At 41.2% G+C, this 16,420-nt stretch overlaps 1 protein-coding gene across 1 annotated transcript in view; it reads right to left on the reverse strand.

Annotated features, from left to right (window-relative positions):
- Positions 1 to 9,621, reverse strand: part of Ccnb3 (cyclin B3) — a 44,695-nt gene extending 35,074 nt beyond the window's left edge. Inside the window, exon 1 of the mRNA XM_036174532.1 lies at positions 9,526 to 9,621. Coding sequence (XP_036030425.1) covers positions 9,526 to 9,621 — 96 coding nt within the window. The remainder of the gene's footprint in view (positions 1 to 9,525) is intronic.
- Positions 9,622 to 16,420: the final 6,799 nt, after the last annotated feature.

Here is a 16,420-nt window from a genome sequence, read left to right on the forward strand (position 1 = left end):
AGAAGCAGTCCTTTGTCCTTTTTCCCCCTGTCCCTTTTCCCCTTATCCCTTCCTCTTCCTCATCCCTATCTCCTTTACCACCTCATCCGAGCCCATTCTAACACAGACCTCCCTGTCTCCTCCTCTTAAAATGACTCCTGCAAGGCCATTTGCTGCTATTTTTCTGCCTGAGTCAGAGAGCAGCCACTTGAACTTGTCTTCTCTGCTTAATAAAGGATCTCTCTGTGAAAACACGTGTTTGGGTGTGGTTTGTGTCTAATCCAGGGTCTGGGAGGAAGCCCCCGCTGTGTGTGGGTCCCACTCATTGGTCCTGTGACTCCAATAAACCAGTAAACCCCCAACCCTTTTTCCCATGTTCCAGTCCTCCTGGAGCCTGATTCCTCATCCAACAGTAGCTGACTGGTAATTCCCCTACCCTGGCTGTCTTAAACAGTCTGCAGGTTATCAGGTGACCATCATCCAGTGTCTGCTCTTTCCACTCTGTCCTCTGGAATTGGGACACTGCACCCCACCATGACCTTTGCTGGTTTTGGTGGACTCCCACGGACTGGCAGCTAGTTAGGCACATTCCATCTGGTCTGATTTGGTAGGGAACTTCCCCTTCCACTCTTGGTGTTCACACTACTGGAATCTGGCGCCCTCTCCACCTCTGAAAAATCCTGTTGACAGGTCCTAGATTCCCAGACCCACTGGGGTCTGGACCTACTGGGATTACTCTCTTAGTGATTGGAGCCTGGGTGACGACCCCCTCCGTCCCAAAGATCATTCCTCGGCTTCTTGAGATACACAGGGATGCCTGTTATCTCAACATTGGGCCCACTAGCACCAACAGTAATGGGTTCTACCTCCTCCATTCCAGCTGACTCCCTTTTTGATGTCACTTCTGGAATCTCAAAAAGCTACAACACTCAGACATCAAATCTCCTAAGCTATATAAGTATATATTATAGTACACAGGCTTGGCCTCTATATCCACTAGACTATCAGTATAAATGATGTGCCCCACCTACCCACACACAAAAGCTTTCTGGATCCTAACGTTATTCAGGATCTTTACAACTTTTGTGAATGCACAGGAAAATGGAAAGAGATCCTTTACATCTCTCTTTCTTTCCTGTCTGTTCCAAGCCCTGTGTGTGGCTCCTCTACTTTCTGAATTTTTCCAAATAGCACTGTAAACCTTAAACGTCCTATTTAGGCCTCTGTGCACTACAGGAATACTGACTGTCAGGCATGCTGTGCCCACTAGCTGCTGTGCTGCCCACGCAGCCAGTCTCCCCACCCTCCATCGTCAGTTGCCTTTCCAACAATCTCCATCGGCCACCCTCCCTACTCCTCCATCCACATAGAGTTCACCAAGGCCAGACAGACCAGCCTCGAAGTCCTTGGCTCCCGCTTCCCCTCCCCCACTTCCTCTGCTCAATCCAGCCCAAAGTGCTGCAGAGCCTGGCTCAAGCCCACAGCTTCCTAGGTCATGCTCCTCAGGCCAGAACTTCAGCAGCTGCTATAGTCCCCTGTGCCCACAGGTGCTGAAGTTCCCACTTCCTTCCATCCTGCCTGAGCTCATCAGACTCTCCAACACTCCTTAACAACAGGTCACTCCCCTCCCTCCAGGAACTGCAGTTTCCTTAGGCCCAAGTCCGGGCCACAGAGACTCCCTTAGGGCCTCTGGGCCTCTGCAATGTCCCCCTGATCCCTCAGCTTCCTCCTGAAAGAACTAGAGGTTTCCTAGGCCTGTATAAGGATACTGTAACCCCCAACAAACTTCCTCCCCCTGCCTCTTCCACCACTTGTCCCAGCTGCACTGTTCCAATAGCCTCTCCCTTACTCCTCACTCCAAAAAGCCCTCTCCTTTCAGCCATGATCCCCCTCCCTTCCTAAAGCCGAGTTCTCCACTGTTCATAACCAAGCTACAATACAATTTATGGCCTTGTGATAAAACCTGCTTACTTCTGCCACTTTCTCACATTAACCCTTTCCCGACCTGACATTTCCTGTGGTATAAATTGTTAGAATTGTTAATTGTTAATAATTAAAATATATAGTTACCTCATGATCATATTCTTTAATATGTTTATAACTATACTTATAGTCATGATTAATTACATAAATAAACTTCATTTAATATATAGTTTTCAATGTTAAGTCTTTGAAATAAGTAACTACAAAGTTTGTCTAGTCCAGGTACACTTAATAGATAATGGTCCTCAAACTCTTCAGAGTTTACTAAATATAGCATTTAAAATGTTTAATTAAAAAAAAGGTTTTGTAATAGAGAAAGACAGACATGCAAGCTACTGGCAGCACCCCTAACCTCCTCCAAAGAAGATGGATAGGCACAGAACTCCACTTGGAGCTTGCTTTAAATGTGGCAAAGTCAGCCACTGGGTGAAAAACTGCCCTTCACCTCAACTGCTGCCAGGATCCTGTCCAAACTGTGAATAAACAGGACACTAGGAAGTTGATTGCCCCACTTTGCCTACACAAGGTAGGTCGGTCCCCCAAAGTTCCTACTCCACAGGAAAATCTATCAATCTTCTGAGCCTGATAACTGAAGATTGATGTTGCCCTGCGAATTTTGTCCCCAATGACCACAAAGGAAGACTGTTCAGGTAGCCAGTAAGTCTCTCTCATTTTAATTGACACAGAAACCGTTTAAATTACACTTCCTACTCAAATTATCCTTCTCTGAGGGCACTGATGACTAATTGTAGCTTTAAGAGCAAGCACCCAGCTGCCTAGTCAGTCCATTTCATATGTACAGTTTGCCTTCTTGACAGGCTTCACACTAACTAAGATTTAGTTTCTAAAGGTTATAAAAAACAGACAAGTAAGTTGTATAAGTTAAGTAAAATAAGTGATACAAGTTATGATAATTCAAAAATGTGTTAAGGTCTGAGGATATGAAAGTTTAAGTAAGTCATGAAGGTTTAAATAAGGCATTTTTGGACATACAAGTCTGAAAAAATAATTTAAGATATATAAAAAGTGGTTTCAGATTTCTTTCCTTCTCTCTATGCTAACTCCTCCCCTCCCCCATAATCAGAATACACAACCAGTCCTCCAGACCCCTCTAGACTCCTTCCTTAACTTGCTTCTTTCCTCATTCCCTCATGTCCTATTCCCTTACTAGGAAAGGATGTCCTCTCCAGACCTGACATAAATTCTCCCTTTTACCCTGACGACAGCTCCCAGCACACTCCTGCATCACCCTCTTCCTTTCCTCAAAAATCCCCAAACCTCTCTTGCCTTCTGCCTCCCCTTCTAATCCATTTCGCTGGATGGTATAGCATCTCCCCTTCCCTTGCTGCACATTGTAAACCCTTCTTCCTACATCTCAAAACCAAATACTCCTTACTCTGCCTAGACCCAAACCCATCATTTCTATGCCCTACTTCCTTACCCTCTAATACCCCCTTACGAATAGTTAAAAAAAAACACCAAAGTAACCTTCCACCTAGTCAAGGACCTTAGTTCCACTAACTCTTGTCCCTTTACACCCTTAAGTCTTGAACTCTTAGGCTATCCTCTCCATTATTCCTGACAACACCACTCACTTTTCAGTCCTAAATCTTAAAAACACTTTCTTCTCAGTACTCCTGGACGTGCACTTCCAAGATCTTTTTGCCTTTGTATAGACAGATTCTGATACTCAACAATCCTGACAAGTGACCTGGACAGTTCTTCCCCAGGGATTCAGAGATAGCCCCCACCTTTTTGGGCAAAGACACGCTTCAGACCTGGCCTGCCTTTTCCCCTTTTCTCCTGCCTGTTTCAGTGTGTAGATAACCTCCTTCTTTACAGTCCTTCCCTCTTTGGTAGCCAATCTAACACTGATTCTTCACTCCTCAATTCCCTCAGTTCCAGAAGTTACCAGCTCTCACCTTCCAAATCTCAACTCTCCTCTCCCGAGTCACCTATCTTAAATTCTCTGTCATCCCAACCCATAGACATGCCACTTTAGACATCCTTGTCCATATCCACTCATTATCTCTGCCCTCATGGCCAATTTCCTCTGCTGATGGATCCCTGAATACTCAATCTTAGCACATCCTCTACACCAAGCTGATTCTGCCCCCACTAGCCTCTCCCTCCCGTTAAAGAACAATTCTTTAAACTAAAAAACATTCCCTTTTCGGCTCCTACCCTCTGGCTCCCAGATCTACAAAAATTTTCCATCTTTATACTTCCAAACTACATAAACACTTTTTAAGATCAACATTTGCCCCTGTCACCTACCTCTTCAAAACTTCCAAAGACTTCCTCCCCCATCCCTCTCATACACAAGAGGGTCCTCTAGTTACTTCTGTCTACACTTTTTATATGGATGACAGCTCCTTCCTGTCAGGTGGCCAAATCAGATTGACCACTTCATTATCAATATTCATTCTCACCCTCTGGTTCCTATGCCCTAAAGATCACCTATTCCCCCATAAATCTCATCTCTTCTCACACTCATACTTCTCTTCTGTCCAAGTGATTACCAAACATCCACCACCAACTAACTCCCCTAAAAATTTATTAACTGTCCAGATGTCCTTAGACATCAAACACTCTGAACAAATCCTACACTCCCAATTACAAAACATAGCTAAACCCAAGCCATCTCCTCTCCAACACTCTCTCTCTCTCTCTCTCTCTCTCTCTCTCTCTCTCTCTCTCTCCCTCCCTCTCCCTCTCCCTCTCCCTCTCCTTCTCCTCCCTCTCTCTCCCTCACTCTCCCTCTCTCTCCCTCTCCCTCTCCCTCTCCTTCTCCGCCCTCTCTCTCCCTCACTCTCCCTCTCTCTCCCTCTCTCTCCCTCTCCCTCTCCCTCTCTAATGGCCAAACACTCACTTAGGTCAAACTCTCTTCTCAACTTCATTGATACCTCCTTCAGTGTCTCCCACTAATTTCTTGGTGCCCCCTTCAATTCCCTCCCCTGGACACAGTTCCTCTCACAGGTGATGCTCCAGTCACCAAGGCCCAACCTCCCCACTATTGATCACTTGTCCCAGGCCGGCCATCTGAACTCCTTTTGGGGACCCAAAGATAGATCTTCTCAACCTTTCTATCCAATTCCAAAAATCTGCTACAGACCATCCCTTCTCACCATTTGACCAAAGCAGCTCAAATTTTATTCTCTCCTACAAAACCAGACCCTGCATTCAGATAACAACTGTTCCCCAATTAACCTTATACAACTAATCTAAATTTTCCTGGCTCCTGTCAGGAACTCTCAGATTCTAGATAACTACTCCTGGCAACCAGCAACCTAAGTTTTCCTGCCTATTGCCTATTCCTAAGGGTGGGATCTCTCTCCATTTCTCTAGTCCTCTCCTCCTTTCCCTGGTCTTGGGACTCCTCTTCCAAACTAGCAGGACCATGAATCTAACATTTTCAAATATACACCCAATATAAAAAAAATTCCCTAAACTCCTTAACTTCATCTCTGTCCTTAGTCTATCTACCAACAGATTTCAAATCAACTACAGAGTACTCCAGCAACCCCAACACTAGCCACAGCTGTTTCCTTAGAATCCACATCCCGGTCCAGCCTCACAGACTACCCTTCCCTAGCCTCAGATGGTCCCACAGAACCTGGACCATCGACTGACATAGCCTGAACTTCCTGACCTTGACCAACAGCCCAACTTCCTTGGGTTTCCTAAGAATAAGACCCCAATGCCAGCAGGAAGCAGCCAGAGAGAACAATGTCCACTTATCAAACATCCAGCCACCCAATAATAAAACAAAAAGATGGAAATGAAGGGACACCAGCCCACTTGAACATGTGGCTCTGCAGGCCTTGCCCTTCTCCCCCATTCCCTCTGCCTTGCTAAAAACCGTTAAGCTAGCCACCAAGATCTATTCCCTTATTTGGCCACTACCTTCTCCTGAGGCTGACTACCAAAGTCCAGCAATCAAAAGTCCCCTTTGGCTCATCTAATTAACAAGCCCAATTAAAATTAAACACCTCATCCCAACACGGGGTTTCCCCTTTACCTTTATATACCTCCATTTGCCTACGTGCCAAGTCTGTATCCTCTTTATCCAGAGGCAGTCCTTCGTCCCTCTGGGATAAATACCCCACCCCCTTTCCCTTGTCCCTTTCTCTTCTCCCTCATCCCCTATCTCCTACCACCACATCCTAGCACATCTAACACAGACCTTTCCTTTTTCTCTTCTTATAAATGACCCCTGCAAGGTCATTTGCTGCTATTTTTCTGCCTGAGTCAGAAAGCAGCCACTTTAACATTTCTTCCTGGTCAATAACGAATCTCTCTGTGAAAACACGCGTTTGGGTGTAGTTTGTGCCTAATCCAGGGTCCGGGAGGAAGCCCTGCTGTGTGTGGGTCCCCTTCAATATGGAGTTAGAAGTTAGGAGAAATTACTCTTGTAGCACTTTTTTTAAATCCTTTAACAGTTTCTATTTGGTAAATATCTATTAAATCTCAAATTTCTCTCTTAAAATTCTAAGGACAAACTCTGTCTTACCCATATAAGGAAGCTCTTACAATTATTAAGCAGAATGCTGGGATATGACCACTTGCTTTGTGCTAGCTACATCATTAACAGTATATGACACAGTAAGTGCTCAAAAACTTGGAGAATTGCATTCATGATACAACACATTATTCCAGCAAAGACAGCAATCTTAGGAGAGCTAAAAATTACTTCACTTTCTACTTCAGCTAAGCAAATCAACTAATCATCTCTATTTTATTTGTGATAGATAATCCTACAGCAATAATTAGCAAATAATAAAATATTCTTTTTCTTTCAAACTGGCTAAAAATTAAACTATCAGTCTGTCTCCTAATTCTTACTTAGTATTCCTGCTAGAAATAATCTCTTCAATATAAAATTGACAGTGGAAACTGAACTCAATAAAACATATACTTACAAAATGTGACCAAGGAAACTTGGGGTTGGAAAAATAATGGCCATAAAAGAACACATACGATGTCATAACTACAATCAGAACATTTCATACAAACAAAAGCTCAATTAAGGTATTAAATCTTTCCTGATAAGTTTACATGGGGAAAAAAATCCCTGATTCCCTCCTTGAAAATCATTTTACTAAGACAAAGTAAAAATTAATAGAAAATGTTTATCTGCACACATAAAAAAACAAATTCTTCAGTGCTGGAGATTGAACACAGGGCCTTGGACCTGATAGGCATGTGCTCTGCCACTGAGCTACATGCCCAGCACAATAAAAAAAAAAATATATACAGTGCCGGGCGGCGGTGACCCACACCTTTAATCCCAGCACTCGGGAGGCAGAGCCAGGTGGATCTCTGTGAGTTCAAGGCCAGCCTGGGCTACCAAGTGAGTTCCAGGAAAGGCACAAAGCTACACAGGGAAACCCTGTCTCGAGAAAAAAAAAAAGGAAAAAAAAATACAGCTTAATGCTCTCTGCTTCAGGAAACTCTCTCTTGATGATAATTCACAACTGTTAATATAACTCTTGTTGCCAGGCGGTGGTGGCACATGTCTTTAATCCCAGCACTCGGGAGGCAGAGCCAGGCAGATCTCTGTGAGTTCAAGGCCAGCCTGGTCTACAAAGCAAGTTCCAGGAAAGGCACAAAACTACACAGAGAAATCCTGTCTCAAAAAACCATATATATATATAGTGATGAATATAGCACATAACATATCAGAAAGACAGATGTTAAACTATCCCAAAGTCAAATCAGGAAAGTTTAAGTGTACCAATACATTCTTGAAATTGAATACTGGTTGAGTATCCTATATCTAACATGTTTGGGACTAGAAGTTCCTTAGATTAAGCTTCTTCACATATGCATAATTAAGTATCTTCAGGATGGGACTCAAGAATCTTTCTTTTAAATTCTTTTAAGAGATTTTTTTTTGCTATTTTTAATCATGTATATGTATTGTCTATGTTTTGGTATGTGCACATACTGCAGGTACCCATGGAGACCAGAGGCATGAGTCTCCCCGCTGAAGCTGGATTTATAAGTGGTTTGAGCCTTCCAGTGTGGGTGCTAGAAACTGAACTTGGATCCTCTGAAAAAGCAATATACACTCTAAAAACCCAAGCAATCTTTCCAGCATCAAAATTTATTTAATTATGTGCATGTATGTGTGCTTCTGCATGTGGGTATGTGTAGGTAAATGTGGGTACTCACAGAAGCCAGAAGAGGGCTTCAGATACCTTGGCGCTGGAGCTGGAGCTACAAGCCAGCAGATCTGGGTACTGGGAACTGAACTTCAATCCTCTTTAAGAGCAGCCAAAGGTCTCATCCACAGAGCCACTCCTCCAGCCTTTCTTTTTTAAGAATTTCACTAGTATACATTCACTGTGCAAAGCAACTAGTTTCATATGGATATTTTGTTCCAGTATATCATATACTTGGATATATTTACTCCTCCATTATCCTCCCTTCCCCCTATTGCCCAAATTTCATATTTGTATTATATATATATATATATATATATTATAAAAATGTAGCTTGAAGGCAATTTTATACAACATTTTTAGTGGACCTGCATTTTTGTATGTATGTTGTATGCATGTATATATATATATATGCATATTTGCATATATATATATGCATGTTTGCATATGTGTGGATACACATATACATGCAAGAGTGTACATGTGCAATGCATGCCTGTGCATGTGGAAGCCTAAGGCTGATATCAGAGATCACCTTCTATTGCTCTCACATTATTCACTGAGGCAGTGTTCCTCAGTTGAATCTAGACTTTGCCTATACAGCTTGTGGGACTAGTCAGCTTTCTCTGGGGATCCCCTGTTTTTGCCTTCTGAGCACTAGAATTACAGGCAAGCTGCCATGTCCACTCAGCATTCCCATGGATTCTAGGAATTCAAACTGGTCCTCATGCATGCAACCCCTTTAATCACTAAACAATCTCCTTGGCCACTAGTATGCCTACAGGCTGACTATAAACTCCATCACTTGAGATTAAATATGGAATTTTACACTTGTAGAATTAGGTTAGCACTCAAAGGGTTTCAGACTTTGAAAAAAATAAATATTAGATTTTCAAATTAGGGATATTCAATCTGAATATTTAAAAAGCACAGCGATATTCTTACTGACAAAATGTACTACCAAGAATGTACTATAACCTCCTGGTAAGATACTTGGAGCTTCTAGATGAATATAAAGTATAGACATAATCATTAATGAGAACTCAATATTGTTTGGCTTTGAAAGATTTGGAAAATGCCCTTTATTTCATCCACACATATTGAAGTATGAGTAGGATTTATACCTTTTGCTCAAGTTCCTTTGGGGGAAAGACTGGTATAGAACCTAAGGCCTTGCACACAATAAGCAAGAGCTCATCCCTGAACCAAATCTTTAATGCCTAGCCCCATGTTCCAACGTGCTGCTAGTCTTCAACTGCAAGGATGGATTACTAGCAATACCCACTTTCTCAGACTAATGCAAACATCATAAAAGATTAAGAGGTAAGGATAAGCACCAAAGCAATGCATGAAGAGACCACATGAGATACTACTGGAAGAGAGAATTTGCTTTAACCTTTTCAAATTGGTCCTCCTCACTGGGCACGATCTTGCTACACTGAGCTTTCTCAGTCTCCACTTTGGAGCTTTGGGGTAGTAGTGGTGGTGGCATCTTAATGCAGATTCAGCAGTGTTTCATCCACGGCAGAGCTGCAATCAGAAAGAAATGCTTTAAAGTATCATTCACCAAAGTACCACAAAATTTTGTAGACACTCTTGAGAAAACTTAGTTTTTCTATAGTATTTCTAGAAAAATGTATCCCTTAAGACTTGAGTAGATCTGGGTACAAAGCCTGGTTTTATCTCAATTAACCCCGAGAAAATAACTTACACAACATGGGCTTCAGCTGCCTCACCTGTAAAATAGAAGTCATTATACCTAACTCTAACTACAGGTTCTTTTAATTAAGTGAGACATGCCACCCTTTATAGGTGCCATGGCTATAGCTTAGTCCCTAGTTTAGACTCAGGAATACTAGGCACAAATTTGCATAAGAATTGTGCATTGAGACAGTCAAATACATGACAGCTCATATAGCATGGTTACTACCTTGTGGGCTTGATGGTATTTTTTAAGTCCTGGTCACAGAAATTATAACCCTACACAAAAATACAGGAAGATGACTACATACAACAACGTATGCATTCAATTAGAAGACACTATGATCTAATTCTCTATCTAGGTATCTTATCTAGACACCTAGGAAGAAAATAAATAGAAAAGAGCGGAAGGAAACAAATTATTGAAAATAATTTATGATAAGAATTTAATAGTCACTACACCCCTTAGGGGTGTTCTAGCTTTGCCAATTTCAGTATGGGATTTTAGTTTATATTCTTGAAGGTTCTTTTAGTTTATGAATCCTTAGTAGTTACAATACACATAAGTACTGGGCAGTGGTGGCACACATCTTTAATTCCAGCACTCAGGAGGCAGAGGCAGGTGGATCTCTGAGTTTGAGGCCAGCCTGGTCTATACAGTAACTTCAGCCAGGGCTACACAGAGAAACCCTGTTCCAAAAAATGATATACACATGCACCTTACAGGCAGCTACATTATTATTAAAAGTAATTGTTGTTTTGCTACACAAGAGATCCTTTCAACTCTGACAAAGCTTCCCTTCCAAACCCATTCACATTCAATTTCCATTTTATAGTACCAAATGAGTTAAGTGAATGACTACTCCCAAAGAAAATATTAAGCAACACAGATTACCAAACATTTTCTAAAGTACTATAAAGTCTGTCTGATCATGTTCAAAAATACTTCAAAAAACGTACAGGTTGCAGTATTAAAGAGCTGGAATGGACATAGGTTTTAGAGTTCCAGTAATCAGGCTTCTAACTCAGCTAACTTACCATCTCTGAGTCTCAGGGATCTCGTTTGAAAACAACTATAATGCCACTTACATAAAGAGGAGCTGTACAGCTCAAATATAAATCTGTATGTATAAAACATACATGGTAGGTGCTCAATAAATGTTACATTCTACTCTTCTCTCAAATCTAAACCAATTTGTTTTATCTCAAGCCCCCCAAACTCGGCCAAGCAGCAATAAAGTTAGATTGGATGCACCTATAACTTAATACACTGTCTGAAATCACTTCTACCACTACCATCATTCTTGTTTCAAATACATTATTTATGACTTACCAGAGACCTATGTTATGAAACCTTTACCTTTACCCTTCAAAAGGAAGGAAGAAATATGGAGTCAAGAGACCAGAAAACTCTCAACTGATGACTACAAACTGAACCCCAGAGAAAATGAAACTATGCAGATGATGGCTATACTCATGATCCGCAATCCTAAGCATCTGCTTTGAGGGATACATAAACTAACTTAGGTAAAATAATATCCCAGCCACCAGAGACAGACAGAGGAGAAGGGGGACCAACACTCTCTAAAACATTCTTTTATAGTGGATGCTTTGGGGCTGGGGAGACAGTTCAGTGGGTAAAGGGCTTGCTCTGCAAGTATGAGGACCTGAGTTTGGATCCAGATCACTCATGGAAAATCCTGGCATAATGGTACATGACCATAACTCCAGAACTGGAAAAGAAAGAGTGGAGACAGGTGGATCCCTGGCACTCCTTGGCCATACAGTCTAAGCAGTCTGTGAGTGACTTTCAAGTTCAGTGAGATAGCTTGTTGCAAAAAAATAAAGTGGAAATCACTTGAGGAAAGCACATGGGCTTTGATCTCTGGCCTTACTCATGTGTGTGTGCATGTGCGTGTGCGCGTGCGTGTGTGTGTATAGAAAAATAAAATAAAAACCATGAAAGGGCACTCTTGATTTCTACCATCTCCAAAACCTCAAACCTTCTTTAGAGGAAAAAAAATCAAATATTTTCCCTTTTCGATTTTCCATCTCCCCAATTTTAGGCTGATAATTGTTAGATGCTCTACTGTACATTGTAGCCCACACAAGGGTGGCAGAGTGGATCTGATCCACAGACTGCAAGAATGACTATGAACATCACTTCACATAAAAGGTGGTTGAAGGCAGCGAGGCACTGGAAGAGGGCACAGCACAGTGTCAGTGAAAGCAGCAAGGGGGGGTCGGGGGGGATGCCTAAGGTAGCTCTGACCCTGTTGGCAATTGTTTGGATGATGCTGAGCACTCTGAATGGTAATTTTCCAACCAAGAAAGTGAGGCGACATGACCACAGTCTCCTATTCAGCATGTGACCAAAGACACGCAGCATTAGACATACCTGGGAGACTTACCAAATCCCTATTTGTGACTCAACAACAGCTCCAGGTGTTGTGTATGCTTTTTAAAGTTTAAGGGGCACGCTGCTCTGCAGTCCCTTAGACCTCTTACCTTCAAAGACTCTAAGTGAATCTTAGCAGAAGACATCCCTAGGAAAACTAGAGTTGAATGGGGGGAGGGGGGCTGAAGAAGAGTCAGCAGAAAAGGGATAACAAGAGAGAAGACAAGTTTTCACCCTGTAATTGATAGTTCAAAACACATTTTCAAGTAGCATTCTCTGTCTTAAAAGTCCAGCCGATCTCACAGCACTTGTGCATGAAATCAATCACGTATACTTTCACTTGTGAAAGACCCTTTTAAAAGTACTCTGATTGTGGCCATATGTACTGGATCATCCATCTGAGTTGGAACCCACTCTCATTAGCTTTTCTACCTCATTTCCCAGTAAACACTCCTTGCCCAACTTTGTGCAGGGTTCACTCCCAAGAGTTGTGGCTGGCAGAAGGAGACTAGTATTTTCTTACAAGTATACTGTGCATTCCAACAAGAGAAGACAGGGTGCGACAATAGCTGGAGTGACCCAAGGACCAACTAGCAGGTGACAGTGCCAAACACTTGAGCTGACAATATAAACTAAAGGTGTCTACCTCACACAGAGATTAAGGATACAGCAAGAAAGAGCAGGGAAAAGAACAAAGTATGTGTCCCTACCTACCCAGTCTGTCTCAACCAGTCTTGGGCTCTCTCTAACAGGGCCCACTAGAGTTTGCTCCAGGAGAAAGCAAAATGCTGATGGGTTAGCAGGGTCCCAATCAGCATATGCAGTTACTATGATCCCCTGAGAACAAGAGGGGAATGGGTATTTTTAAACTCAACTCTGGGGCTAACGGACCTGTCATTGGGCTGTGGGTTTGAGTTGGACCAGGCTTGGGGAGTAATGTGTCTCTGTAAAGATACATTTTAATCCTCCTGGCAGATGGGGAAAGAATTACTGAATAATGTACTTCCATGTCAATTAAAACAATTAACAACCCTTCTAGAGTCCAGTATTAAGTCCTGAAGGCTTTACAAATGTAGAAGAAGCAGGACATAAAGTTTGGCCCCTACTTTATGAACGAGCACCTGAAGTGCAGAAAGCTAGTGGAAGTTAAAATTAATTCAGCCCTAGCTCTATGCTAACCATAGCAAAATTTTAATGGCTTTAAATAATGGCCAAAAAGATAGGTACTTTAATTATTCCCACTTTAGAAATGATAAAATGCAGCTTGCTAAGTACCCGATATCACAAAGCTACACTGAGGCATGGCAATTCTATAATACAGATATTCTCCTTTATTTCATTTAGCTTACAACAAATTACTTAAAGAGCAGGAGCTTTGTTCCTAAAACTAGAAAATATGGAGGAGGAATTGGCAGAAAGTTTACAGAATTTATAATCTGCCTAAGCCAAATAGGGATGCCAGGGTTAAATCTTGGACTTCCCCTACATACAGCAAGTACTCTATTCACAAACCCCATCCCTACCTTCATTATTAGCCCACCCTCCTCACAGTCTATCACAGTGTCTACATTAACGACAATATGATCCCAGGCCCTCTCCTTCTTATAATCTCCCATCTATATAATTTCCTGTAAGCATCATCACTGTGCATAACTGTGTCCCACAAGGACTAAAAATTAATATGAGTCACTATTCTTTAGTCAATAGAAGAAAAGGCTCATCAATCAAAAGCAACATAAAAATCACAAAAGAAGTCATTTAGGCTTACCTATTGCTTTTTAGGTCATCCAAAAACAAAATGCAACACAAAGTTACTTAGTAAAGAAAGTTTTTTTAAAAATCATTTTGGTTTTGACATAATGACACCTGCGTTGGCTTCAAATTCAGGATTGGCATGCCTCATTTTCCAAGTGCTGGCAATATGGGCATGAAGCACATGACAGGCTCTTTCTGAAACTCAAAAATTGATTTTTCCCTTAGCCTTCATGCCTCAAGTCCATTTAACCTTCTCTCAGGGGAGTAACCAAAGGAACATGAAGGAAAGAGGAAATAGCCCTTAACTCCAGTATAACAATATACCACCTCCAGGCATGCAATGTAAGCTTTCTTTTCCTCCCTCCACGGTACATTAAAGCCCAGCAGAAAGTTATTATCTATCTCACATTAAAATATATTTTAGACGGGTTGGGGATTTAGCTCAGTAGTAGAGCGCTTGCCTAGCAAGTGCAAGGCCCTGGGTTCAATCCTCTGCTCCAGCAAAAAAAAAAAAAAATACACACACACACACACACACACACACACACACACACACACACACACATATATAAGGGCTGGAGAGATGGCTCAGTGGTTATGAGCACTGACTTCTCTTCCAGAGGATCCAGGTTCAAAGCCTGCATCCACATAACAACTCACAGCTGTCTGTAACTCCAGTTTCAGGGACCTGACACCCATGGCAAAACACCAATGCATGTAAAACAATAATAAAATATATTCTAGACAGATCCATGATTTAAATGTGAAAATGAAGCCATAGAAATATAGATAAAAATGAAAGAATATTTTTATAACTTTAGAGAAAACATTTTAAATTAACAACAAAGAATCCCCTTGATAGCTGCAAAGGAGGAATGGCACCTTTCAATGGGAGTCAAATTTGTGAATGACAATGGTTTTCTCATCAGGAACCATGAGGCCAGAAGGAGTAACAGTATTTTCCAAGAACTCAAAGTAGAGATCTGCCAACTCAGAAATATATACACAGAGACAATATATTTTAGGAGTAAAGGTGAAAATCAAGTGTTTCTCAGAGTATGGAAAACCAAGAGAACGTGTCACCAATAATCTATAAACAGAATGTTCAAAAAAGAGCAAAACAAATAAGCAAACAGTTTTTAAAACAAAATAAAAAGATAATAGGGGGAATACTGGAATACAAGAAGGAAAACAAAGAAAAGAGTGAAAAAATAATGGTGTGGCTAGAGAGACAGCTTGGTGCTTAAGAGTGCTTACTATTCTGGTAGAGGACCTGGGTTCAATTCCTAGCACACACTCACATGACAGTTCACAGCTGCCTGCAACTCCAGTTCCAGGGCATCTACAATGAAAAGGCAAAAACAAATTAGTGAAAATATAAAACAAAAAGCTAGTACTTTAACAGATGAAACACTTCGCAAGCTCCAGTAACACAGACAAGGAAGAGAGAGAACTTAACATAAAAAAGACACAGAGGGGAGCTAGAGAGAAGACTCAGTAGTTAGGAGCACTTGATGCTCTCACAGAGGACTCAAGTTCATTTTCCAGCACTTATGTTGGGTGGCTCACAACTGCCTGTAATTTCAGTTCCAGGGGATCCATGCCCTCTTCTGGACTCCAGAAGTATTCACATGGCATACATGCAACACACACACACACACACACACACACACACACACACACACACACACACTCACGTATGCATGTGAATGTGCACTCTCACATTAATAAAAATAAATCTTAAAATACAGGAATAAAGAGGTATTCTATACAATAGTGACTGTAATCAATAATTTGGTAGATACTGCTAACTTCCAAATTTAAAATTTAAGAAAGTAGATCTTAATGGCCCAGGGTATGGTGGCATACACCTATAACAGTTACTTCAAAATCAGCGTGGGCTACATGTTTGGCCTCTGTCTCAAAAAATAAAGGAGGAGTTGGGGGAGAGAGACAGAGAATAAATAAAAACACCAGGAATAAAAATAATACCTCAATTGCAGTGATGTTATTGTATATATTAATATGACTAAATTAATCAAATATACATATTAAATATATTAAATATTTGCAGGTCTTATATTTCAATTATATTTTGATAAAACTATTTAAAATGGGATATCAAACAGAGCATATCACTACAGACCCTATTGACATCAAAAGAATTAGTGAATATTTATATGCAAACACTCTTGTCAACTTAAATAAAATTATAGCAATTCCTTGGAAATCACAAATATTCATAGCACATCCAATATGAAACAATTTGAATAGACAATTTTTAAAATATTTTGCTTTTTAAAAATTCCATACATTTATACAATGTTTACTGATCAGATCTACCTATCACTACCTCCCTCCATCTCTCCCTAATGTTCCTCTACCCCATATCCCTCCAAGTTCCACATCCTGTTCTTAAATTTTATTAGCTGGGCAT

Source organism: Onychomys torridus, chromosome X (genome assembly GCF_903995425.1).
Source record: "Onychomys torridus chromosome X, mOncTor1.1, whole genome shotgun sequence".
NCBI lineage: Eukaryota > Metazoa > Chordata > Mammalia > Rodentia > Cricetidae > Onychomys > Onychomys torridus.